Source organism: Penicillium hispanicum (assembly GCF_028827665.1).
Source record: "Penicillium hispanicum strain IBT 35686 chromosome Unknown utg000004l_segment0_segment0, whole genome shotgun sequence".
NCBI classification, from domain to species: domain Eukaryota; kingdom Fungi; phylum Ascomycota; class Eurotiomycetes; order Eurotiales; family Aspergillaceae; genus Penicillium; species Penicillium hispanicum.
Window position 1 is genome coordinate 1,669,187 of NW_026623196.1, and position 25,434 is coordinate 1,694,620.

General features: G+C 53.3%; 11 protein-coding genes across 11 annotated transcripts; 5 read left to right on the forward strand and 6 right to left on the reverse strand.

Annotated features, from left to right (window-relative positions):
* Positions 1–2,132: 2,132 nt before the first annotated feature.
* Positions 2,133–3,895, forward strand: N7459_004391 (CAZyme family AA1; the record flags this gene model as incomplete). The annotated part of the gene is made up of 2 exons (XM_056943575.1): positions 2,133–3,042; positions 3,096–3,895. 2 exons carry the CDS (start codon positions 2,133–2,135, stop codon positions 3,893–3,895), a joined length of 1,710 nt encoding a protein of 569 aa, XP_056800458.1.
* Positions 3,896–5,009: 1,114 nt separating this feature from the next.
* Positions 5,010–5,765, forward strand: N7459_004392 (uncharacterized protein; the record flags this gene model as incomplete). The annotated part of the gene is made up of 2 exons (XM_056943576.1): positions 5,010–5,205; positions 5,272–5,765. 2 exons carry the CDS (start codon positions 5,010–5,012, stop codon positions 5,763–5,765), a joined length of 690 nt encoding a protein of 229 aa, XP_056800459.1.
* A 490-nt stretch (positions 5,766–6,255) lies between these two features.
* N7459_004393 (GAF domain-containing protein) lies at positions 6,256–7,247 on the forward strand (the record flags this gene model as incomplete). Its single annotated transcript, XM_056943577.1, has 4 exons — positions 6,256–6,258; positions 6,374–6,478; positions 6,550–6,584; positions 6,677–7,247. The coding sequence occupies 4 exons, from the start codon at positions 6,256–6,258 to the stop codon at positions 7,245–7,247; spliced, it is 714 nt and encodes a 237-aa protein (XP_056800460.1).
* A 445-nt stretch (positions 7,248–7,692) lies between these two features.
* Positions 7,693–8,706, reverse strand: N7459_004394 (uncharacterized protein; the record flags this gene model as incomplete). Its single annotated transcript, XM_056943578.1, has 2 exons — positions 7,693–8,211; positions 8,266–8,706. 2 exons carry the CDS (start codon positions 8,704–8,706, stop codon positions 7,693–7,695), a joined length of 960 nt encoding a protein of 319 aa, XP_056800461.1.
* Positions 8,707–10,597: 1,891 nt separating this feature from the next.
* Positions 10,598–12,652, reverse strand: N7459_004395 (putative NAD+ kinase Utr1; the record flags this gene model as incomplete). The annotated part of the gene is made up of 2 exons (XM_056943579.1): positions 10,598–11,109; positions 11,167–12,652. 2 exons carry the CDS (start codon positions 12,650–12,652, stop codon positions 10,598–10,600), a joined length of 1,998 nt encoding a protein of 665 aa, XP_056800462.1.
* Positions 12,653–13,837: 1,185 nt separating this feature from the next.
* N7459_004396 (putative exosome complex subunit Rrp46) lies at positions 13,838–14,642 on the reverse strand (the record flags this gene model as incomplete). Its single annotated transcript, XM_056943580.1, has 2 exons — positions 13,838–14,251; positions 14,307–14,642. The coding sequence occupies 2 exons, from the start codon at positions 14,640–14,642 to the stop codon at positions 13,838–13,840; spliced, it is 750 nt and encodes a 249-aa protein (XP_056800463.1).
* A 633-nt stretch (positions 14,643–15,275) lies between these two features.
* On the forward strand, positions 15,276–16,316 carry N7459_004397 (Zn(II)2Cys6 transcription factor domain-containing protein; the record flags this gene model as incomplete). Its single annotated transcript, XM_056943581.1, has 1 exon — positions 15,276–16,316. The coding sequence occupies one exon, from the start codon at positions 15,276–15,278 to the stop codon at positions 16,314–16,316; it is 1,041 nt and encodes a 346-aa protein (XP_056800464.1).
* A 166-nt stretch (positions 16,317–16,482) lies between these two features.
* On the reverse strand, positions 16,483–17,357 carry N7459_004398 (putative short-chain dehydrogenase/oxidoreductase; the record flags this gene model as incomplete). The annotated part of the gene is made up of 2 exons (XM_056943582.1): positions 16,483–17,088; positions 17,160–17,357. The coding sequence occupies 2 exons, from the start codon at positions 17,355–17,357 to the stop codon at positions 16,483–16,485; spliced, it is 804 nt and encodes a 267-aa protein (XP_056800465.1).
* Positions 17,358–18,045: 688 nt separating this feature from the next.
* On the reverse strand, positions 18,046–19,089 carry N7459_004399 (zinc-binding alcohol dehydrogenase family protein; the record flags this gene model as incomplete). The annotated part of the gene is made up of 1 exon (XM_056943583.1): positions 18,046–19,089. The coding sequence occupies one exon, from the start codon at positions 19,087–19,089 to the stop codon at positions 18,046–18,048; it is 1,044 nt and encodes a 347-aa protein (XP_056800466.1).
* Positions 19,090–20,180: 1,091 nt separating this feature from the next.
* On the forward strand, positions 20,181–22,178 carry N7459_004400 (transcription factor domain-containing protein; the record flags this gene model as incomplete). Its single annotated transcript, XM_056943584.1, has 4 exons — positions 20,181–20,889; positions 20,955–21,375; positions 21,470–21,761; positions 21,816–22,178. 4 exons carry the CDS (start codon positions 20,181–20,183, stop codon positions 22,176–22,178), a joined length of 1,785 nt encoding a protein of 594 aa, XP_056800467.1.
* A 1,041-nt stretch (positions 22,179–23,219) lies between these two features.
* Positions 23,220–25,053, reverse strand: dbp5 (ATP-dependent RNA helicase DBP5; the record flags this gene model as incomplete). Its single annotated transcript, XM_056943585.1, has 6 exons — positions 23,220–23,495; positions 23,561–23,761; positions 23,818–24,055; positions 24,110–24,607; positions 24,672–24,828; positions 24,945–25,053. Coding segments are annotated over 6 exons (1,479 nt in total), but the record flags the coding sequence as incomplete, so codon positions are not given.
* Positions 25,054–25,434: the final 381 nt, after the last annotated feature.

Genomic DNA, 25,434 nt, shown 5'->3' on the forward strand with positions numbered 1-25,434 from the left:
ACGTTTTGACAATCATACCCGTGGCCCCATTGCAATGGGGGATTTTCCGCCATGAACTCATGCAAGAAAGTCCCGAGTGCTTGGGTTTGCCTGAGCAAATCGGGATGCCCGGATGCACCAAGGGAGAATCGGGGATGGCAGTCAGCCTTACAAGGGCAGCTCGGCAAGTGTAACCGGGGCGATCGATGACCTTCTTGCCAACGGTTACCTAGGTATCTTGGTCATGTTGATGGTCGCGCGACCCACGGTATACTGCCATGGAGAAAGACGAACAACTGGGGTTGTAAGTGCCGACGTGGGGATGGCGAGGACACCGAGCTGTCGCCAGCTTCCTTTGTCCCCGAAGTCAATACGAACGTGGGCTGAGATACTGACGTGGCAAGAGTCGACGGGCGATCTGGCCGATCGATCGGGATCCATCGCTATGCATGATCCAGCAGGGATCTAGACCGGATTGCTTCCATGCACACGAGGTGCCAGCGGTTAAAGTAGGAACTCGCATGAAGCGATAGGAAACTTACTGCTCCGTGAGCTCCTACAGTAGACAAGTTGATTGTCTGCCGCAGTGGCATACAGGAAAAGAATAGCCCCCATTGCTTCCGGAGCAAACCTCACACTCAATCTCGAGGTTGCCATCGATATCCATAATATCCCTGCGTATATACTAGGCTCTCTTTCCAGATGGTCTTAGCTGAGAACCAAATCAGTTGAAGACGCAATCGTCCTCACGGTCACCGACTCGGCGTAGAAGCTTGTCCCCTCCACTTCTATGACATATCGCCCATACATCCATCAGAAATAGGTGAATCCTATCACCGTTGTGTAGTCGAGTTGTAGTCCACTGATATTGTCGCCGGATGTATAGATGCCAAGCTCGGTGTCTGTTTCGCGAGTCAGAGGCTGAGCAGAGCAGAGAATCCCAAAAGCCGCAGGGCCCGAGGAAAGTAGCAGAATTGAACAAACCATGATTGGACGCTAGGAAGCAGGCAAGCCACTGATACGTCACTTCTGGTATATGCAAAAACCTCAAAGGTTCATGATTTGGAAGGGGTTCTCGGCAAAAGAAAGGTGATGAAAGCACTTGGAAGTTGAGGTGTTGCCCTCGGAAATTATATCCCACCACCCTGTCTTCCTCATAAATTTGTACCTCACAGGACACGCGTACAACTACCCCTCCCCTGACGCTTTCACGTACAGATTCCAGATGCCAAATTTGAATCTCCCGTTTGGTTGATCCGCGAGTCGAGGAATTTCTGCTGCACTTCACCTGCAGCCTCATGCTTCTCCATTCTCCTTGAGATCACGGACCGTCTCACCAATCCTCTAGAGACAGCACACATTAGCGCTTAGCGCGAATATTGCCCAATGTTGAATGCAGACGCCACTTCATGCCTGCCTCACTGCAGGACCGCTGAATATCCAGACATATTCCCACCTGGACTGAGCGATACGCGAACTCGAGAGGGCCGGAGAATTCCGAAGATGCAATCTTTGAATCAACGCAAGCCTGGTCGCATGGAAAATGCGTTACCTTCCTTCACCGGATGGGAATCATCAGCCTCCACCGCGGACAGACCGAGACATGCAGGCGTACCCGCCTGGTTGGCGAGCCTCCAAGCCCTACTTCCATGCATGTACAGCGAAGCTACCTGGCTTGAACCCAAACCACTCAGCAAGTACCATGGGCCTTGGGGCCATGCAGTGGACAACATGGGAAAACATGGCTGACCAGCCTCACAGGGCAAGAGCCTAAGGCCGGGTGGGATTGATCCACCCAGATACGATGCAGGTCTCGCTTCGTCTTGCGCGATCTTGACAACTACCTTGGATGATAATATAGATATTATCAACTAACATTCCCAATGAAGAAGCGGTGCAGCTGCCCTCGTGGGAAGAGGGTCTTGCTTGATAGACCACACCGCATGGTTTGGGGGGCCCTATACTCCAGCGAGTCTGATGTATATATAGGCTAACAATGATCAGACGCCGACCTGAGTGCATCGTGAGACATTCCGTGCGACAGACGCTTGCTGTCGTAAACAAAGCTCTTGTGTTGTGTGAGAGAGGGCGAAATTACAGACCTCTCGGGAGCTTGATTGTTTACTCCATTGGAGATTCCATTGTTCACTATCATGAAGCTCCAAGCCTTCTTGATCACCACGTCTGCCCTGAGTACGGCGGCATTTTATCTTCCATTCCTCGAGTCTCGAAGCTTGGAGCCCCGAGACTTAATTTCTCCCAAACCAAAGAGATGCCCCGGCAATGTGGCGATTGCGCGACATGAGTGGTGTGAATATAGCATCCATACCGATTATACCACAATTGTGCCAGAGACGGGTGTCACCCGTGAATACTGGTTCTCAATCGAGGAAAAGACCATTGCGCCAGATGGAATTCCCCGCTTTGCAACGGTGGTCAATGGCACTTTTCCTGGCCCTACGGTCTATGCGGACTGGGGAGACGAGATTATTGTGCACGTCACAAACCGCTTGAATACCGCTGAGAACGGCAGTAGCATTCACTGGCATGGTATCCGCCAGAACTACACCAACTCCAATGACGGAGTCGTGTCTATCACACAGTGCCCTACGGCGCCGGGGTCATCCACCACATACAAGTGGCGTGCAGTCCAATATGGGTCCTCATGGTACCACTCTCATATTGGCTTGCAGGCCTGGGAGGGTGTTTTTGGCGGCATAGTCATCAATGGACCTGCAAGCGCGAACTATGACGAGGACAAGGGAGTTTTGTTTCTAAATGATTGGTCTCATCTGACAGCGGATGAGCTTTACACTCACGCCCAGACTGTTGGTCCGCCAACTCTGGATACCGGCTTGATAAATGGGACGAATGTTTATAATTCGACGGGTTCTCGGTTTACTATGGGAGTCAACCAAGGCAAATCATATCGACTCAGGCTGGTGAATGCAGCGGTTGATACGCTCTGGAAGTTTATGATCGACGACCACGTCCTGACCATCATTGCAATGGATTTTGTACCAATCAGACCCTATACGACCCAATATATCAATATTGGAGTTGGTAAACGATCCGTCACATCGTTATTGGAGGCCCTGCTAATTGCAATTCAATAGGCCAGCGCTATGATGTGATTGTCACCGCTAAAACAGCGCGAGTCGCGGACAACTTTTGGATTCGGGCAATACCCCAGACAGCATGCTCGGAGAACGACAACGTCGATGACATCAAAGGGATCCTTCACTACCACTCAAGGGTAGGCATACCGCAGACCAATGCCTATCACTACACCGATGGCTGTGTGGATGAAGACCTGCGCAACCTGGTGCCAATAGTCCCGAAGTCGATCGAACCTGCAGACTGGGAGTCTATGGAGGATGTGACCGTGGGCAAAACCACCAATAATCTCTTTCGCTGGTACCTGAACGACACCTCGATGGAAGTAGAGTGGAACGACCCCACGTTACTACAGATATACGATCGAGACACGCATTTCCCCAACGCGAGTGGCGTCATCGAAGTACCCAAGCCCAACGAATGGGTTTACCTCCTGATCAACACCACGATACCGGTGGCCCATCCGATTCATTTACACGGCCATGATTTCTTTATTCTGGCGCAGGGAGTGGGTGCTTGGGATGGCAGCATCATCTCGTCGAATCCGCCCCGGAGAGACACCGCGATGCTCATGGGCAGGGGACATCTGCTTATTGCCTTTGAGACCGATAACCCCGGCGCTTGGCTGATGCATTGCCATATTGGGTGGCATCAATCGATGGGTCTTGCACTGCAATTTGTGGAACGTTATGACGAGATTAAGAGTCTGATCGATTACCAGTCCCTGAAGCAAGGTTGTGATACTTGGAAGGCATACGACACAGCATTGGGGATTGAGCAAGAGGATTCGGGAATTTAATTTGGGGGAGCAGCTGGGGTGGAGATGATTCTAAGGCGATGCTCCATAATATTCAGTATTTTGCCTATTGTGCATCGCTTTGAAATACACACTTCGACGCTATCCGTCGTATCCGATGCACTTTTGCCTACTTAGGAGATACGATCTCATGCAACAATAAACACGAAGCAAGCCATCGTCAATCTTGGTCCCAGATTGGCTCTCGCTGCATCTGGCAGTGTCCATCCTGATCTCATATCTGTTCTCCAAGCACCACGTAGCAGATTGTGTAACCCCAGCAAGCTAAACCTGCAGCGGCCCCAAAGGAGAACGCGCACGATAGCGAACACTCCCCGCGAAGATCTCTCCTCCGGCTTTCAGCTTTCAGTGTTGCGTATGGTTATGTGTCCGCTTGCGTCACAGACGAGATGGCTGCCGTCTGGAATGGTCGTGTCTGCCACATTCAAAGCAGAGCATTCCATGCCCGAGTCAAGAGAGCCCAACACCCGGGAACCACCCCGATGCAGAACGACGTCCGATAGCCTTTAGACGCTGCATAAGCGTCCGGAGAAATGTGAGAGATCAGATGGATCCCCAGCACAGAGAGAGTATGGACGAGCCAGAGTAGCGGTCTAAATTTGCGGTCTCGATTTCCCCGTCCAACAGGACTCCACTGGGTGAATGAAGCGGACTCGGGCACCGCTAGATCTCGCTATTCCTGCGCGCGGGTTGACGGAGAAGCGGTATGTTGAGTCGAGCAGCCAATGAGGCCGGCGCTCCGGGGCTGATCAGCTCGCGGCGCTGGTGGCATCCTGCAGGTCGCCGTGGAACTCTTGTGGGAGCAGTTGGTCCGTGTGGAAGAAATCGACCGAGGCGAATGCACGTCTGGAGTGCGGATGAAATATCTGGGGCCTCTCGTGCGCGATGCAGTATCACCTTCTCGATTGCGGAGGGTGCACAGGATTGAATCAGAGCAGGCTTTGCGGTACGAGATAAAAGACAGGAGAGATGGTTCCTGATCAGTCGTAACTTGGCTCTATCTGGCTTTGGTATTCTCCCTTCTCGGTCTGGCGATATTGACTACGAGGGCGATCGCATCCATCGATTCAGCGTGCTCGAGACGCAACACGGCGTCATGTTCGCTTGCTTTCTACTAGGCAGCCTCCTCGCCTACGGCCTGGTCACAGCCATTTATCGCCTTCACATCCATCCGCTCAGCAAGTTTCCCGGGCCTCCTCTGGCAGCCATGACCGGTCTGTATGAGATCTACTTTGCCGCATGGGGTGCTGGTTCATTTGAAGATGAGATCGATCGCATGCATGAGGAATATGGTGAGTCGACTCTCATGTCTGGGGCGAGGAGCACCTTAAGGACTTCACGCTGACCGCGCCCCAAAGGCCCCGTGGTACGAATCACTCCGGACGAGATCCACGTCCAGGAGCAATTCTACAATTCCAAGGATGCCGATTGCTGGATCAAAGGCACCAAGGCCCTGGACGCTAGGCGTCACCGTTCGGGATGCACCACTCCGAGATCCTTGATCAGGAAGCGATCGATCTCGCGAGTCCGATCCATCCTCCAGGTGGAAGTTCACCAGATCATCCGAGGTCTGGTCCAGAAGCATCAGGTGCACCGCGTGCTAAGCGCACGATTTCGACCTTTCGTGCCAGTGGCTGGACACCAAGAGATCCGCGTAAACCCCTTGGAGGAGAGCGATCTAGAAGATGGCCATCCCAGCGCCTGTCGATCGATGCCCAAATCGCAGCGCGGCCACCGACTCCTGCAACTTTCCGACAGTGCAGACGCTGAGTGGCCGGTGTCCCAAGAAACCAATTGCCAGGCACTGCACTCGACGGCGCAGAGAATGAGCCGTCGCAGTCTCCCGCTCTGAGCAGAGTTTCCGGGCGAGAAAGACTCGGAGTCCAGGGAACTGGAGAGTTCGAAAGGCACATGGCTCACCACGCTCTGCGAAGGTGAAGTCTGGATTCGAGCACAATAGAGTTACCAACGGAGGACGGTGAACCGAGCGGGCGCATATGCAGCCTCGGGGATGGGTGACAATGGCGTCTCTGAGGAGCTCGAGCTCGAGCTGGCGAGGACTGGCGAATAGCATCGGCAAATCGGATGCATGATGCAGAGAGTTCCAACGGCGCCTGGAGAGATGCAGGGAACCGAAGGCGCAGCGAAGCGGCAAACAAAGAAAAGCGAGTCGCGCCGGGGATTTCTTTGTTGCGGCGCCGCTTCGTCTCCACCGGCGCAACTCGGGATTTCTGCGCTTTTATACCTTCGCACGCGACGCGCGATTGCGCTCTTGGTCCGACTCCTCGTCTCTCCTTTCGTCGCTCTCTTCATCTGGACCTCTCTTTCTCCCGCCTCCAAAAATGGTACGTCCCCAAGAGTGAAACTTCTTGCGGATTTGGCCTCCCTCTGCAGGGCCAACTAGTGTAGGAAGCGTTAGTCGTCGCAGATCTTCAAGACTAACCGTGTCGTCTCTTGCAGCCTCACGCCGATTCGTCCTACTTCATGCCCGGCCTGTCCAAGGCCGAGGTCTACACACAGCTCTTGGAGCAGGCTCAAGGTCTTCTCTCCGGGCAACGGAATTGGGTGAGTACCATACAAGGCGGGCATTCGACCGCGATCCCCTAGGCATACTCGCCGCATGTACCCGGTTCGAGCAGCTAGCTAATGGAGATTCACGCCTACAGGTGAGGTGAGTCGCAGCACCTTCTCGCGCGACAGAATAATACCGACGCGCCTCAAAATATTTCCCTCGTCATGGCTCCCGGTCTGACTAGTCTCTAGCAACCTATCCAACATCTCCTCCCTCCTCTGGCACGCCTACGCCGCTCTCCCTGCCCCCTCTTCCTCCGTCAACTGGGCCGGCTTCTACATTCGCGATGACAAATTCCCCGCGCTGGCGTCGCCAGTGTCGTCACCGCCGCTGGGCGACGGAGAAGGCCATGGGGTGACCATCTCGACCACATATGCATCCCCCGAAAACCAGGTCTTGCTCTTGGGACCCTTCCACGGCAAGCCCGCGTGTCAGCAGATTCGCTTCGGCAAGGGCGTGTGCGGCACCGCAGCCGCCAATCAGAAGACTGTCGTCGTGCCGGACGTGCTAGAGTTCCCAGGCCACATTGCCTGCGACGCGGAGAGCCGAAGTGAGATTGTGGTGCCCATTGTGATCCGAGGAGAGGTAGGTCGTTGCGCTTCCGGGGCCACTCGCGAACGTACACCGAGCACTATGCTGATCCATGAACAGACCGTCGCCATCATCGATATCGACTGCACCGAGCCCTCTGGCTTCGACGATGAGGATCAAAAGTACCTCGAGCAGCTTGCGGAGATTCTGGCCGTCAGCTGTGACTGGTGATGGCCAATACCCTGGTGGGCTACGATGCGAATTTACTAAGGACTGCGTTACGTGTTACGATTTTGGGATTTACATGGAAAGAATTCGGGTTGAAAGTCGATGCTGTAAAGACTCCTGTTCAAGTTCGATGTCTATATTTGAAGACAGACGCTAGCCACAGCGTGTGATGTAGATTCATATCTTCATCTGTGATAATGATCCTTCTCCCTCCCCCAACCGGTGTGATGCGATTCGAGACAGCAGGCCGAACTTGCTAGAATCGCCGCAGCTGCTTTTGTTTCAGTCCCCTCAATAAAAAGCACCAGTCCGGGAGGCCTTTCAGATGAACCAAAATGGTGCCAATGTCTAGGGTCTTGACCGGGAGCCGGTGGATGGAGAGTATACCGCAGCAACCAGGAGAGGCCAAGGGATTCCCTGGCCGTGTTCCATATCTCACATATAACAACTAAGAAACGTTCTCGACTTTCATTATCATGACCACTATCCAGGCCGTCGATTTCGTTCCACCATGGGTGATGGTTTGCTGTGTGCTCTGTAGTTTGATTTCCGTGACCGCCCTGATGCCAAGCTGAGGCTTATGCTGAACGAGAAACCAAAAGGCGCCTCTGCCGTTCGGCGTAGTGAGGAGTGCTTTGAACTCGTCCTTGCCCCAGTCCCACGACTTTCCGTCTTTGATTTGCGACCAGTCGTCGAAACCAGCGGGTTTCCCGAGCGCACGTCGGATGTAATCCAGTGTCGTGGGATTGATCACGTTGTGCTGGATGATATAGTTCAAGTTGGAGATCGAGGACGTCGAGCCTGCGGAGACGAATAATTGCTGCCACTGCAGAAAGGTGACGTCCGACCAGGTCTGCAGATCGGGCGTAGGGCCACCGCAAGCTGTTTCGTGCGGGCTCAACGTCGATTCCGCCACAATAGCACCGTCCACGATGTTGTAGACGGACCAGTAATAAGCATCGGTGGGCTGGAGGTCGTTAGAGTTGCTTGGCTTGAACCATGGTCTCAAGAGTACACTCACGTCAACGTCATCCCCAAACTCTTCGGACTGAAGCCAGCCGATCTCCTGGTTGTTGGCTTTGTTGATCTTCAGATCACTGAAGATGGTATCCAAATCGCTATCTTCATTGGGATTATAGCTTGAATGGTCCTGGGTCCAGCCCCATTCCTCTAGAGCGTCGTAGTGCGTAAAAGAACTGGTGACAGGCACTCCCGGTTTCAAGTATACTCGAGCCTTCGCTGCAGAGGATTTCATAGCAAGCACCCAGTCATTTCCCCTTTGCACGGCATTATTCCAGGTAGTATCGTCCACAGCATCATTGGCTCGAGATTGAAGGATGTTTCCACCAAGAGATCGATCAGGCGAACGGATTGCGAGACTGTTCTGTGCGGGCAGTGCAGTCGAGAAGGAAAACCACAGAAGCGATAGTAACGCAACCAAGACGCTCGTCTTCGGCCACATAGTCGGCGTGGCAGGGAATGAGGGTCTCCAGGAAATAAGATGAGAATTGGGAAAACATGATTCAAAGAGGTCAGTCTAGTTAATGGCCCCAGGGGCAGGGAATAATATTCTCCATAATACATAGAATCATTATGTATTCAAAGGAGCCAGAGTCTAGTATCGCCAAGCTTTTGGTTAACTATAGTTAGTACTGGCCCCGGGGGCGTAATGATATCAAGGCGACATTCTCGGGCCGTGTCCCATTGATACTGAATGAACCTGAAGTACGAGTTGCTTAGAAACTTGGTATTCCTAGTACAATTGAACCAACTAACCAGTCCTCATAACTAGATCCATATTCCTGGATGTGGATAAAGACGCCCACAGCACGAGTGAGCTCTCTCTCTTCCTCAAGTAAATAGTTGTCCCCCTCCCCTGCCACCGTAGTCTTCCATTCCTTCTCTTAAATCGACTGGGATTACTGGTACCGGTAAGTTGAGGACGCTAGTTATTGTCATAAGTCCCCGCTGGTAGGTATGGCGCTGTATATCATACTCGGTGCCTGGAAGGTGGAATTCAATAAGGATTTCTTTTCAGCCCCCGGGGCCCCACACTTCAGGAGCCTCGCGCATACTACTAAATCCGACTGTTATGTAACTAGTTATTTATTTGACGCACGGCCTTATTGAATCAGAATAGAGACCAATCTGAGTCAGCTGTGCTATTGCCCGGCTAGCTGATGGTCCTGTTGCCCTGTTGCCCTGTTGCCGTGCGGACTTCTGCGAAAATCTCCTGCCTTCGTGACCCACGAGTATAGGGCTGACCGGGTGGCAGGGTGAAACCCGGTCACCCGATGAGCCAAACCCCTGTGACCCACATCGACCTTGCTGATGCATGAGGGTAACCACGCAAATATTATTCATGTCTAACTGACTCGGAGCATGAATTGTGGCATGCAAGGATCCCCTTGGCATCTATGTATGTCCCAAGAAGTCTGTGTCAGCAACCCGGACAGCATATAGCAATTGGTCGGCAATGATAACACTCCCTCGGGAATTGGTACTATTTACATATCCTGGCCGGCCCCATTTTGCACTTACAAGACTCGCCCCATAGTCTGACAGATATACGCTTATATGGACCCCCGACGGGAGGAGTTAGCCGTATTATATCTCACGGGGCCACAAATTGAACACTAATAATTGTGAGAACGTTGTGTCGCAAAGAGCTATTTACTCGTTTAATTATTACATAATATGGCCATACAGCTGAGCGTATCCAACTAAGTGCCCAGCTTACCCCAGTCTTGCCTTCAAATTCTCAAGGTTTTCAGCGGTCGGAGGATTTTGAATCAAATTATTCTAATAAAATTTGAATATTGAATCGTTCTTCTGTGTGTCTATCAATCCCGCCTGAAATTACTCACTCTCACTATGAATATTCCAAAGGTCCATCCTGAGCATCTGAAATGGGTTTATGGCTAATAACTGGCCAGAAGTTTACACTAGGGCTTATGTGATCTTAGCTGGATACCTAGGTACGCTTAGCTGTGACCCGATTTAATAATGCGCAGCTCCCGGGTGCTCTTCGAACCACAAATCTCTTAACGTCAAGAGGTAGTGACTGTCTAATAACCATGACCCAGGACTTCCGAGATCGCCGAAAAAAAGAATAAACCCAAACCCAGCCCGAACTCGTGACAGGAATATATGATGTAGTGACCGCTAAGCTGTCTATAAGCATGCACGCGAAAGCAATAATCCGGGAAGAAAACGAAGCCCGCGAATCTATGCAGGAGATGGTCGTTGCAGATTGCGAATCGATCGAAGGACGAAATATCGCCTGAACACCGACATGGCTACACAATAGTCGTCCAAGGATAGAAGCTGAGAGAGAAGAAACATCTGAAAGATCACATGTTCAGCAGGCTCATCTGTCGCCGCATGGGATTGGGAGAGACGGAGTCGCCATCCTCGCTGGGACCAATGCCGCTGTCTGTACCGGCCAGACCGGCGTCGGTATCGATATCCCACTGCTCGTCGTCGGCCTCGCCATTCAGGTCGGACTCGCCTTCCGCACCGCCGTTCCAGCTTTTCTGGACTGCGCCGCGGGTGTTCCAGCGCAGAGCGCGCTGAACACTCGTGAACCACTCTCCGCTGTCGGCAACAACGGTTGGGAAGGGATATTGGCTAGCTTCAACGGTGACATAGTCGCCTTGGCGCAGCTCGACGCGGCCTTTGCCATCAAATGAACAGTAAGCGGTGGACCGCGAGGCATTGGGGACGACGATGCGAAGCAGATGAGAGTCGGAGAGAACCATCGGTCGAAAAGAGAGGGTGTGAGGGCAAATTGGAGTGAGAAGGATTCCAGGGATGGAGGGGTGCATGAGGGAGCCGCCAGCGGACAGTGAGTATGCAGTTGAGCCTAAGTGTGACAGTAAGTCGCTGAAAATGAAATCCAGGATCTATGAAGACAACATACCAGTAGGAGTGGAGAAGATGCAGCCGTCGGCTTGAACGACCGTCAACAGCTCGTCGTCTGCGTATAATTCCAAGTTCGACACATAGGGAGAAGGTCCTCGGTCGATGACGACTTCGTTCAAGACTTCGAACTGCTCCCCCTCTTCCACCGCACCAGTCTCTGCTCCTTTGCTCCGGTCCTTTCGGAAGACCGTGCAAGTGAAGCGCATCCGAAGGTTGACGCGCATGCCGACATCACCCATGACGCCATTCAAATGTGATTTATATTCATTAAATTCAAAGTTCGTGAGAAAGCCAAGGCTGCCGAGAGAGAAACAAAGCACCGGCGGCACAACGCGCTGGAAAAGCCACGACGTGAAGAGTACGGTTCCATCGCCGCCAAGGGTCAAGACCAGATCAAATTTGTCCGGCGATGTCCAGCATAGATCCGGAGTCCAGAAATGGAGCATCGACGCAAACCGCGGCTCTTTCTGGATGAGGCCAGCAAGGTCAAACCGCTTCGAGGTTCGCAATTTCGCATCCACATAGACATTGACCCCCAGATCATTGCCATATCGCGGAGTCGAAAGCAGCCACTCAGCGACTTCACGCGTCAAGTGCACCAGGCCATTGTCCCGCGCTTTGGTAACAATCATCACGTTGCGCACAGCGCGTTTGATTGGCCGCCGTTGTAATTGTTTCGATACTTCTCGCACACCGGTTGCAGTCTGGACCAGCCGCGAATGTGACAACCACTCGTCATCAGCAATCTCCTCCAACACTTTCTTGATATTGACTTCATCGTCGAAGCGCTGATGGAAATAACAGGGCGACTGCAGGACGTATCGCGCGGTCGCGGGGGATCGTTCCAGATACGCGCTCAGTTGCAAGTTGGACAGCGCCGCTGACAACTTTTGGGACGAGGCGTTGCTACACCGGCGCTCTCGCTCATCGGCCGGCGGTGAGGCCTGGTTATGGGTGTTGCTGCCACTGCTGTTGCTACTGCCAGTGTTGCTGTTGTTGCCAATCAGGCCCGACCAGGGACTGGTGAATGGGTTCTGGGTGCTGGAGAAAGAGGAGCGCGACGCCAACGCTTTCATGATGGTCTGTCGCGGAATACAGTCGGTCGAGAGCGAGCGAGCTCCGGAGATGGACTTCTGGCGAAGTCGGCGTAAGGTGGACGCGGGCCGTGACCACGCCGCGGCCTCGTCCCGGGAGGAGCTAATCTTCGGCGGCAGCGCACCGTTGCCAGCAGGTTGCGCGGGAGGGTCGTGCGGGGGAATCTCGTTGTGTGTCTGAGAGGGTTCTATATGGAGGGCATAGTCACGGAGGAGGGCGGCGCCCACGGTTGATGCGGATGGAGGAGGTGGGGCGGTGGTTGGAGAAGGCTGAGATGGGCGCGACGTGATGTCCGAGGATGAGGGAGATAAAGAAGACGCTAGACACGGGACGCACGAGGTAGGCAGCGCGGAATCGGGTCGGAGAGATTCACGACCGGGCGACGCCATGGAAGACTGAAGTGGACGTTCAGGATGACAACGAGGAGATATGGAAAGGCCGTTCGGATGTAACGGGGATTGCAGGTCGCATCGACCGTTGATTGGAGACGCGCACTCGGGGGCCCCGTGGGTCGCCGCTCTCTGGATTAGAACGGAGCGAAGTCCCAAGTCTTCCACCGTCTTCCACGCGGGGAGCGCTTGGATCGACGCTCGACGGGGATCGCACCTGAGTCTGTAGCGTGGGGGCAAGGAAGGGGGTGATAGCGAGAGCTGTAGAAGCGCACCAGAGCAACTCAGCGGGAGAGCAAGAGAGGAAAGCGGATTGCCGACGGAGAAGTTCTCGAGGGTTCGGACGAGTCAGTGTCAGCGCCGAACCCGCGAAAGTCGACCGACTACGGAGTGATTGAGTCTATGCAGGATCGAATCCGCCAACTTCTACATGGAATTCGGACACTTTGGGAGAGTCCAAGCGACGGGTCAATCGAGCGTTCATCATTTAAAGTTGCGGTGTCCCGGGGGTGACGTCTACACCTGTACAATGCTATGGTCGCGCATGGTCCAGCATCTACTGTAGCCGACTGCTACCGGAGATCATGGTTCATGAACCGCAAGGGGCCTATTGGATGGCTTTGTGATTGGGCCGTTCTGGTTGAATTGCGTTTCATATTGGCCACACGGCCGTTTCGTGTCTTCGTCCAAGAGTCGAGATGGAGCTCCGTTCTCCTATGGGCAGACCGGCCCATTCCTCTCGTCCATCGACTCACCCCTCGAAGGTCGTTCTGGTATATCCAGATCGACTGTCAAATCTGCGTGGGTGGGACAAGGAACTGTCCAACCAACACATCCACCAATTCGGGAACCTGTGGGCCGGTTCGAGATGCACATATGAACCATAGGTACGAAACGGGAGTTCATGCGGTGACACCGAGGCCAAATGGCGCGCCTTACACATTCAGAATCAATCAGGTGAGGGGAGCTCGAATAGGTGGGCTACGCAGCCATGAAGGCGCCATCACGCCCGTGTTCCCCGTATAGACGCGAGCAAGGGTGGTGTCGTGGCGGAGATAAGACGACCACTACTGCGACGAGCCCGAACAAGATGGCTTTTCCTGCCGATGCACGGGCGCAGGTACGGCAGGTCCTGGGGCTTGGTATCCCCATATCTATCCCGCGTATGATGTTCCTTTCCTCTTATCAGATTGAATCGGTCTTCCACACGTACTCGCTGTAAAGGCGGTCCTCCACGGTCTCCCGAATAAATCCATTCACATGGGCACCATCGGCGCTCTCGCTCATGGCCACATCTCCATCGGTCCCAGGTGTGGATTTTGCGCGGCAGATGGATTCTGCACGTTGGCGAACTGCCTCCCAGGTCTCGAATTCAAATCGACCCTGGCTTTCATTGAGGAGAAGGTGCCCCTTGTGAGAGAATGCGAGTACGTGGAGCGAGGCAGCAGATTTCGCATCAGCAGGGGAAGGGTCCTGGATAATGTCTCTAGCTTTGGTGACACCTAGCAACGCCGTCGAGAAAGTCATGGACAAGGGAACTGCGGCCGAAAGTAGAGCAAGGAGAGAAGCGTGTAGAAGAGCCGGGAGAAGAGTAAGGTACTGCGAACGTTAGCAAGCAAATCCGTTGTTGGATGGAAAAGTCCGGAAAACTGACAGAATCACCACGCTCCGCGCCTTCCCCTCCAACAATAGCCAGTGTGATGACCACGCCGCGACGCGGGAATCCTCGCTCGCGTCCCAGGATCACTTCGCCCAAGACACTGCCCAGGATACCCTCCACGTATCTTTCACCAACCCCAGCGGTAGCATTTCCAGGTTTCACGAACACTTCCACTGTCGCTTCTTCGGGTTTCAAAGCGTCTCGCCGGGCGGGGAGCTCGATGGGGGCATTGACGGCACCGAGCACGTCGTAGCCAGTGGCGGGGCATTTGTAGGAGGCAGACCCGTCCGCACGGCTCAAGTCCGAGAGAGACGCTGCGTGACCGACCATAGTGCAGTGAAGGTGGGGTGAAAGAGAGTTGTCGAGAGCTGTGTTGAATTGATGCGATTGAAGATGGCAAGTCGAAGCTTGGGTTTTTTTTAATGGATGCGGGCCGCGCGCTGATTGGCCAACAAGGCTTGGACATCGATCAACGAACCAAGCGTTTTATATTTCGAGCGTAAATAGGTTTCGAGTAACGGATTACAAGGAAGACCTACTGGTATTTTAGCATATAAATCTTAGACAGGGTGGTATGATCGGAAACGCTCTCTACATCAATGGATATCATCATCCCGGTTGACCAAGTTTCATCCTCTTTCTCTTAGTATACATAATTAGGCACCTGGGGATTTGAAAAGCATTTTGTCGTCTATATTATATTATAGGTCCAAACGAAAAGATCAAATGATTACTGTTTTCTCTTCTTCGTTGGTATGGCAAACCAAGACCTTCTTTCTGGGAACACCTCTCTGTAGACGATGAGGGTTTTCCAATTCGATGCCGAGCACTGTACAGAACACGTGACTCGGCTCGTAGCGCGGGCGCGGTGACTTTTTGCTCAGCATTCAATCAGCGAGCAGAGGTCAGCTGTCGCCATGTTCCCGAAAAATCGACCTCCATGATCCTTAAGACTCACTGAATATGCCTGCTGCACCACCAACGGCAGTGACGCTGCGCAGATCATGCCAAACCTGTGCCAGAGGAAAGCGTCGATGCGATCGGCGCTGGCCCCGCTGCAGTCGATGCCTGAGCAAAGACATCGACTGTGAATATGTCAACGCCCCCCTCACAGTACCAGACATCCCTCGCCAGGCTGTCAAAAAACGTGCTGCAAATACTGGCCAGGAGATTGGCATACCATCGCTCCGGATCCATACACCGCTGCGCTTGGAGATCGCCAAGGAGTATGACCAAGCCGCCATTCGGTTTTTGGTGAATGGAATGCGTGACTTCGCAGCCTCATTCGCTCAAAATGGCAAGACTGCATTTGTGCATCCGGATGTATACGACTCCGGCCTTCCCGTCGCAATTCGGGATGTCCAGGCCCTCTGCAAGTTGAATGTGCAAGCCGAGCAGGAAAAGCGCACTGGTGATCTTCTTCCCCTACTCTGGCACAGATCCGTGAAGGCTCACCGTCGCTTTATTCATGCCTCATCATTTGAGGAGCTTCTGGGCTGCTCCCAGGCCTTCCTGCTGATGCAGTGTATCCTGGCCTTACATGAAAGTGACCAAGGCCAGTACTCCGAAAATACCAGTCAGATCATCGAAGGTGTTGGCCGACGGCTTTGGCAACAAGCACCGACACAACTTCCTCCGACACTCAGTCGGCGACACGCATGGCTTCTCGCAGAGAGCGTTCGGAGAACAATCATCGTGAGCCTGATGCTGCGAAGTGCCTACTCATTAAAGAAGAGGAAATTTTCCGTCCGCACACCGTTCGTTGACGCTCTGCCTTTTGACCTGCGGACATATCTATGGGATGATTATTCCGAGAAAGATTGGTCGGATTCGGCCCTTGATTCACACGACTCCATGATCTCCTTACATGAATATTCCGATGCTTTTGAGAGTGGGCGCTTTCATGAAGTGACCCCATTTGGCGCCTTGATTTTTGCAGCCTGCAAAGGCAAAAAGGTCTCCACACTACCGTTCCCTTCGCCAAGATTCTATATCCAAAGCTGAGAGTATTGGATCAACTTTTGTCTCGCGAAAATGCATAAAATGCATTCCGTTCCATGATATTCTATAGGAATCTCCATGTGGTATGTGCGAATAAATCTTGGTGAGCAAATACATGGTCCATGGACTCATCTAAATGATCTCATCATGAAACTATATCTGAACGCTTTTACCGCAGGAACTGCTTCAGCAGCCCGGACAGCATCTCGGTCATCTGCTGGTATAGCTCCTGTCTCTTGAACTCAAATGCGTTCACAATATCCTTCGCCGAGCCGACTGGGATTTGGTCCTCCCCATTTGACAACCGACTCCACACTTCGTCGATGAATTCCTGCAGAGGCATGCCGATCAGGTGGCCGTCCTTCAGATCGGGCTGGTGCTTAGCGTCGTGCAACTCGGTCTGCACGGCGGGTGGGTAGATCTCCAGCACCTTCACGTTTCCAGGGCCGTCATGCAATTGGGTGCGGAGGGCAAGGATGAAATGGTGCAGGGCAGCCTTGGAGGCACCGTAGTTGGGACAGCGCATCATCGGAACGAGTGCCATTTGCGAGGTCGTGAATGCAATCGCCGCCTGTGTCTGCACCTGGAGTTGTGGAATGAAAGCCTTTGCGAGATGGACGGCAGAAGTGTAGTTGATGGTCAGCTCCTGGTTGAAGATGTCGAGGTCGACCGTCTCGGGCTTGGAGAAGTCGAAGGGGCGCTGGATGCCGGGGTTGACGAAAACACAGTCTAGATCGGGATTATCCGTGATCACTTCAGAGGCGAACTGAGGAATCTATCTCACGGGGTTGGAATTAGCCGTGACGGGACTCGCTTTGGGGCTCTCATGCATTCTTCCCTACTCACCTGGTCTAACTGCGTAATATCGAAAACTTTGGACGTGACCTTGTCGCTGCCGTGTTCATCGACGAAGGCATCCAGATTCTCCTTTCTCCGCCCGGAGATGATCAACGGAGTCCCATTCTCGACAAGCTTGGTGGCTAGCGACTTGCCAATGCCCGAGGTGGCGCCGATGATCAGTACTTTCTTGTATGCGAACGGCATTCTGCACAGTCAAAGCTAGACCGGAGAAGATGTGTCAATGAGATGGAGAGTCGTGGTTTCTTCGACTGTCGGTTTCGCCCATTATATATGTATTTCCGGACAATTCCTGCGTTGAGCTCACGGAGCAAAGATGTCATCGCCAGTTCTGCACTGCGGAGACTAAACCACAAATGGCGCCCCGTGGAGTGCTCCATCCGCGACTTGATTGGCCGTTGCGATGAGGTTAACTGCGGAGGCTCGCGCCACTCGTGGAGGCTAAACCGGACGCGGGCATTCGCAAGGTCATCGATCCCACACCGATCAGATCTGCGATCGAGATGCTTCTAGAGAGCAGGTTTCTAGATGATGAATGGGACCTAAGCTGTGGATTTGGAGGTTTTTTCCAGCGGGTATTTCTCATCATCTCGCCATCGACCCGACGATCTGAACGATACGAGTGGATTCAAAGTCGGCGAGAGTACCTACAATATTCCGACACATCTACAAGCGCACACAGAGGTGATGAGGTAATATGAGCTCGGAAATCGAAGCATATCCGGATCTCAGAAGGGTACATATGTCACAGCCACTAATAGCTAGTTTAATAGTGTGCTATCACGCGATCGAGAAACACAAAAGAGCCAAGAAACATGAAACGATTCCACGCTCACACGACCACGGACTGGATTGAGGTACGAGGCAGCTATGATCAAGGTGTTTCCTCGACATTGTAAATCAGCTTCTCCCCACTGACCTTGCCAGCCTTGAGGAGCTGCAAGCCTTCCAAGACCCCTTGCAGCCCATCTCCGCCAACCTTGGGAGGGTGGACCTTGATCTTTCCCTGGGCGAGCAACGCCTCGGCAATCGCGATAAACATCTCACCATGAGCACTATCCTCCGGCTTGACCGGGACTTCAAAGTCGGCAATCCTGAACGCCTCGCCAATCACGGTGTATGCGATCGTGATCCGAGAGTTGACGTCGGGACGCTCGCTCTTCGCAGGCGATAAGATGCTATACTCGCCGCCCTCGGTGGAGATGGCGTTGTCGCAGAACTCGGTGCTTGAGGGGCGCGAGATGCAGTCGAGGACCAGCTTGAGGTTGTCGTTGGTCGCCTTGCGGATCTCCGAGGCTGACTGGGGGTCCTTATAGTCAAAGACTACATCTGCACCCAGCCCTCGAACCAGATCAAAGTTGTGGGGAGAACAGGTCGTATACACGGTATAACCCGAGAGCTTGGCGAACTGGATGACCAAGGTTCCTGTCGCAGTGGACCCTCCATAGATGAGGACGGGCATGGGCGCCTTGAGAGGGGTAGTGGGCAAGGCCATTCCGAGGCTCTGATAGAGTGCCTGGCCCACGGTGTGAATTCCCACGCCGAGGGTCGCCGCTTCCTGGAAGCTCATCTGGTCAGGGATTCTGATCTGCACGTCGCCCTTGACCACGGCGTACTCGGCAAAAGAGCCGTCGGCAGGTTGAACAGCATTGGCGCCGTGGGCGAATCCACAGATGCGGTCCCCCTTCTGAAAGGGCTTCTTGACATCCTTGCCGACGGCTTCTACTATCCCGGCGTAATCGCATCCCGCTGTCACCCCGAGAGGAGCAAATTCGATATGTTGCCAGTCGGTAGGATTGAGGCCAACGCTCACCACCTTGACGAGGATGTAGTCATCCCGCAGAGCAGGAATGGCGCGGTCAGCAACCAGACTGGCAATCTTGGGGGCAGTGATGACGATGGCTTTTTGCGTAGACATTGTGGCTTCAGGATGGGCGTGTGAAATGAAAATCAAGGATGTAGGAGAGAGAGAGATCTCAATTTATCCATGCATGGCATATGGCGGTCAGTCATCGCTTGCGACCTTGGACCAATTGCCAACGCTGATTGCAGTTTCTTTGTTTCTTTGCATGTCTCTCGCTGCCTTGGAATTTCTTCTGCCAACAGGTTTCATTCTATTTGTCAGAATGAATAATCGAACTGCTTGTCGGCACCAGGCTGGAAGCTGGCCCACTTCCCCTGGATTCTTCCATGTTTTTCAACATTGCACCAATGGTGGAGGATGATGTATAGAAGGAGGATCATCTGGGGCGGACTGAGTGAAGGATTTTGCCTTCGATCGCGTATAATCGGGGCAATAAGAGGCCGATTAACCGCGTCGGATGGCTCATGGTCGCTGACTGGGCATTTCAGATATTTAGTGTAGATTCAGTCTAGTCAAGGGAGGAGATGTGGGTGATATTGCTATGAACTATTCGATCCTTCACCACTGCAAGGTAGAAAGCAAAACGATCGGGGCATTGCACGCCCCGACTAGATCTCCCCCACATCGGAGTTCTCGGCATTCACATCGACACCCCGGAGTGGCCAACTCCGAAGATGCGCAACAACAGTGCTGTTCTGGATACAAGCGGTATGCGAAACTGCTTTGACAAGGAAGAGGATCCGCAAAGAACAAGCCAGTTTCATCTGCATCTATGAGGTGAGAATACAGCCGGTGACTCCACCACCTCCTCCTCCTAACCTGGCCCTTAATAGCTCCCGTCGTCGCAACGGCAAGTCGGCCTCCTGCGAGCCCTGTCGGCGAGACAAGGTCCGATGTGACCATGCTCTACCGGTGTGCTCTCGATGTAGAGACCGCGATGCATCGGCCCGATGCTTCTACCATCCAGCGCCCTTGACGCCCGCGTGGACGACGAATATTCCCACTGGCGGAGGGAGTGCCTTTTGACCGAGCGACATTGGCAAGGTACACTCGTCGACAAACGTTGTGCTGGAGTTAAAGAGCCAATCGCATACTCACAATGACCTAGAGATTCCTATCTGAGCGAGACATCTTTCAACTCGCATATGCCCGCTGCGTGCAGTCCATCTCACGATGCGCCCGTGCTCCAAACCGCGACGCGCAACAAGCCCCTTCTATCAGGATACCTGGGCCCGACGAGCTTTGTATCCCCACTGTGTGACGATGTGGACTTGGCCGCAGACGGACAAAATCTCGAAGTCGAAGCCGCCCAACGGATCTTGCCTCCGTACTGGGTTCAGAAACTCTCCGAGGTGCTGCTGACTCTAGGAGACTTTACTACGAGCGAGGCTTTAATCAGAGAATATTATGCCTTGAGTCAAGCTGCGGTGATCACGGCACCATTTGTCCTGAACAGCCTGGGTCCAGTAAAGGCGATGTGCAAAGAGGGATCGACCAAAGATACCGATGATCTGACCTCGTCCATCACAGTGCGCATCATCCAGAACACGGCGGAGATCTTCCACATCCCCCCTGCGACAACCGGGAAAGATTTCCACCATCTCTTCACGGGCTCGGCCATTCGTCTAGAGATCATTGGTAGCCTTTGTGCTCTTGCCGGTCGAGCGGGATACTTTGGCCTCGCTCGTGATAGATTCAATACCCAAGCCTCCCGATCGCAGCTTGCGCGGAAGATGCTCGCAGCCAGTGATGTTGCACTATACATCTGCAAGATCCTCACGCCACTAAACGACTTGACCATCTGGCTAGTCCATGAGAATTTGCTGCTTTCCGACCTGGTCAATGGGGACTCTAGTAAGCCACTACTTCCAACCCACTTCGCTGAGAACGAGCAATGCGAATTGCTGAAAATGGCATAGGCCCACATAGTTGGAACAGGCTAGGCGAACTCTCTACCGATATCTTCGCCCTGGGTCTACACCGAGACTCGAAGGCCCCAAATGACTTGCCCGAGTTCTTGCTTGAATCCCGCCGACGCCAGTTCGCTGCCGCATACCAGTTGGACAAGAACATGGCGACCTTTCTCGGCCGACCACCACGCATACCCCGGCGATATGCCGATTGCAGAATGCCCTTGGATATCAGTGATGAAGCCCTTGCATCTGATACCCCGGGCCTTGAATATCCCCCCGACGCCCTTGATGCCGACAACTGGAACGCTCGGGGTGTTATTCGGCGCTCCTCATGGATGAGAGTCCGTTTCATCGTTAGTACATTCCGTGATGAGATTTTGGAAGTTTCATTGCGGAATATCACACCCGAAGTGACGGACCTCTTAAAGTAGGAATCTCTCTTCAACCCCCCTTCGACCCGGGTCTCCTTTGGGAAGCACAAGATTAGTCGACGCGACATCAGAGCAACTGACTTTTCACAGCGATATTTCTCATCGCTGTCATATGGCCTGGGACTTGCTGCCTGTTCACCTGCGCTACACACCGCAGTGCTGGGATCATGACTTGCCCGTCGCAGTCTGCCTCATGTCGATGACCGTCTACCTGGCGTACCTATACAACGACTTCCTTATTCAGAGACTACTAGCGGGGAAGAGCAACCCTAGAGGAAACACCGCGCTGCTCTCCGTCAGCGCGGAAATACTCTCAACGGTCTTGATCCTGGGAACTCAGCGCGAGCAAATGGTGGACCTTCGTCCAGACTTCACCTGGATAGTGCGTCGATACTCTGACCTAGTGGCAGACCGCTTTTTTCTAACAGTAAACCAGGTTCTTCTTTACGGATTCCCCAGTGCAAGTCTCCTCGTCAAAGCGCTCCAGCACCAAAAGCGGACCGGAGAGCCATTTCTCTACGAAGGATCCAGGTCCGCCCTGATTCGGAATCTGTGCGTCTTCGTCTCGCACCTGGAGACTATCGTGCGGCCTGATAATGGAAACTATGCCTTGTTCCAACGGGCGAGCCAAGTGTTCTCGAAGATTATTGATGAGGTTCTTGAGCCGCAGGACACCGCGGTCGATTCGGGTATGACTGACGATGCATTCGTTGGCTACGACCAGATGATTGCGGCCGATGACTTGGAGTTATTCAACACTGCGGACTTTGGCGTTGCTTTCAACCAATGGTTGCTTTGATGATATCTCCTGTGCGGAGATATTGTGGGATAATGAGATACGATTGGAAATACCGGGATCTTTCTGCTGGCTGATGAATGCTTCTATCCAGTTCGACCGAGGTATATAGACTTGTGGCTAGGAGCTGACTGACAGAGCTAGTATATACTGACTGGCCTGGACCTTTGGACGGTAACGGGATACTGGGGAAGGCATTGTATGACGCTCGGAAGATCCGAAGTGTAGGATCAAATGAGAATTAGCGCGATTCACTAAAACGAAAACCCCTCCAATATATACAGCCCACTTCGTGTAATAGTAGCCTTTGGGGCACGCTCAAACTATTTTGTTTCTCAGCGTATGCAGGGTATACGCTGGGGCATCCGGGGCAAGAAGAAAACCAAAGGGTCAAAACCAGAGTGGAAAATAAGACCAAGAACTAGAAAGCGAGGGAAATGAGTATACTTCGAATATTTGAAGGCCTATCATAGGTCTTTGAATAAAACCGCATGATGAAATTTCAGTTGGGAAGTTCATCTGACCAGATAGACAGTCGGCAGCTTCATCTTTCTCTTTATATCAACGCTAGAATAGTTAAATATCGCATTTCGCCTTAAAAGGACGCAGATCTAGGCCAGCGGAAGCAGGCGCTGGAACAGAACTAGTCAGGGGTGCGGTCAAGCGGCGGCTCGCCGTCCAGAGTTACGGGTGGAAAGCGGTGGTTTCTAACGTCCAAAGCGGTCATTTTCGGCGTCGATTTGACAGGTCCCCAGACTCTAGTTGTAAATCGGGGATTACAAGCAATCGGCCCCAATTGATCATGCAAGAAGAGGACGATGTTCTTGACTTCGAAGCGCACTCGAGCCACGGTGGCAAGGATTGAGGGGATCAGATTCGTGAATTGGTATCTATTTCTCTTGCAGCTATCCACCCAGATTGTGAAAAAGGGACAGAGATGGGGGTTCGTAAGTCTTCATACATAAACATGAGATGGCAGGCGGGTCAACTGTCAACCGAGTGGATCAAGAGGTGGCGGCATTGTCTGCAACAACGCAATCTTCCTTAAGACCGAACGAAATTGGCCTGGGCTCGTGAATTTTTGATGGTCCTCTTGATGACGTTCTCGACTTCGTCCCAGTCGTTGGTGTCCACGCGTTCAATGTTGCAGCTGAAGTGTTGCTGGATCTTGCGAAGCATTTCCCATTCATCACGGTTCGACACGAAAGAAATGGCGACACCGATACGACCAAAGCGGCCAGTACGACCGATACGGTGCAGGTAGGTCTGGTAGTCAGGCTCACGCACGCGCGAGCCGTTGACAAACGCCTCGGGAATATCCTGTGCAAGAAAGGCATCAGCATAACGATATGGAATGGCGATGTGGCAGACGAGGATATACGTACATAGTTGACAACCAAGGAAACGGTCGAAACGTCGATTCCACGAGCCAGAACGTTGGTGGTAATGAGGACCTTGGCCTCGCCGCTGCGGAAGGCGTCGATCACGGCATCACGTTGAGAACCCTCAACGCCACCAGTGAGAGAAGCGACAGTGTGACCCTCAGCAGTCATACGTCGCTCAATCTCAGTAGCAGAAGTACGGGTCTAAGGAGACGGTCAGAGACGGTGTTTAAGCAATGAACACTTGAAGATCAACATACCCGAACAAAAATAATAGACGAGCCGACAGTAAGCAGTCCGTAGAGTTGCACAAGATTGGCGTATTTCTCTTCGTCACTGCCACAGTCCATGTAGAGCTGCTTGATGCCGTCCACGGTCAGTTCCTCATGCTGCAGAGTAATCTCATTTGCCGATGGAGCGAATTTGCCCGCATACTGGTGGACATGGATGGGGAATGTCGCGGAGAAGAGAACGACTTGAATAGTCGAAGGGAGTGCGCTAGGAGATATTGTGAGTAAAAGCCAATACAGATCAGATCTCTGGAGACCATACGCTTTGACACGGATACACTGATCACCCAGGCCTTGCTGGTCTAGCATATTGTCGGCCTCGTCCAGAACCAACACCTTGAGCTGTCTCGGGTTCACGATGCGCTTCTTGACCATGTCCATCACCGTACCGGGGGTACCAACGATAACAGAGCACTCCATCCGCGAGGGGCGACTGGCAGTGTCGGCGGGGACAGCGGTACCTATCACCAGCCCTTCCAAGAATTGGCCCATCACCTGGATGACACCCACGATCTGACGGGCTAGCTCACGAGTCGGGGCCAGGATCAGGGCCTGTGGGGTCTTCTGGGCTTGCTCGTTGGAGAGGTCGAGACGGCTTAAAATGTTGAGGACGAAGGCGGCAGTTTTGCCGGTGCCAGACTGCGACTGACCAACAAGGTTTTTTGGGGGATTGCCCATCAGCAGAGGCAGGGCGCGCTCCTGGACCTTGGACGGCTTGCGGAAGTTCATGGTGGAGAGGCCTTTGAGAATGCGCTCATCCCTGCGACGCCATGATCGTTAGAATTTAGGACCAAGATCGACCCATGTTCCGAAGCAGTACTCACAATCCAAGCTCCTCAAATGTCTTTGCAGAAAACAGGGGGTTATGCGGGTCCGCCTGCAGATCACTCAGCTTGACCTCGACGGTGTACTCAGGCTCCTGGAGCTCCGAGCCACGCAGGGGTTCTCCAGCTCCATCCTCGGTAGTCTTCTCGGTGGTATCTGCCAGATTGGAACGCATTAGTGATTACCCAAGAGTGACAGGCCAGCTCGAGGAATGGCGGATTCGCGACGAGCTTTGCAGAAGGTCGACAGCAATGGGAGGCGTGGAATCGTACCAGTAGGCTGGGAGATGCGATCAGCCAGAGAGCCTTCGGCCTGGGGAGCCTCAGCGTTTTCAGACGACATGTTGTGATCAAAGGTGCAACGACCGGGGAGGCGGAATGAAGCTCCAGATGGAAGGTGTCAGTAGCAGCGGAGGGGTGTGTCGCGGGGTACAAGAAGATCAATCGCGACGAAAGGGCGCCCTCGACAGACTTGAAATAGGGGCAAGCGGGTGAATGAAGACCGGCGATTCCAGGTGAATGGCGAGATTGAGCACAAACCACCAATGACAGGGTGTCGTGGGGGGAGCAGAGCAGAAGAGACTCACAACGAGCCCGATGAGGAAAACAGAAATGACGCCGACCCTCGCGGTGACGGCACTAGTCCCGGATAGGCAGTCTGTGAAATGGTACCGTACCGCAGCAACGTCCAGCCAGGCCCAGTATGGCTGCAGTGACGTATGGTCCCGTCACAGGCACCGGCGATGCTCCCCGCCTTCGGATT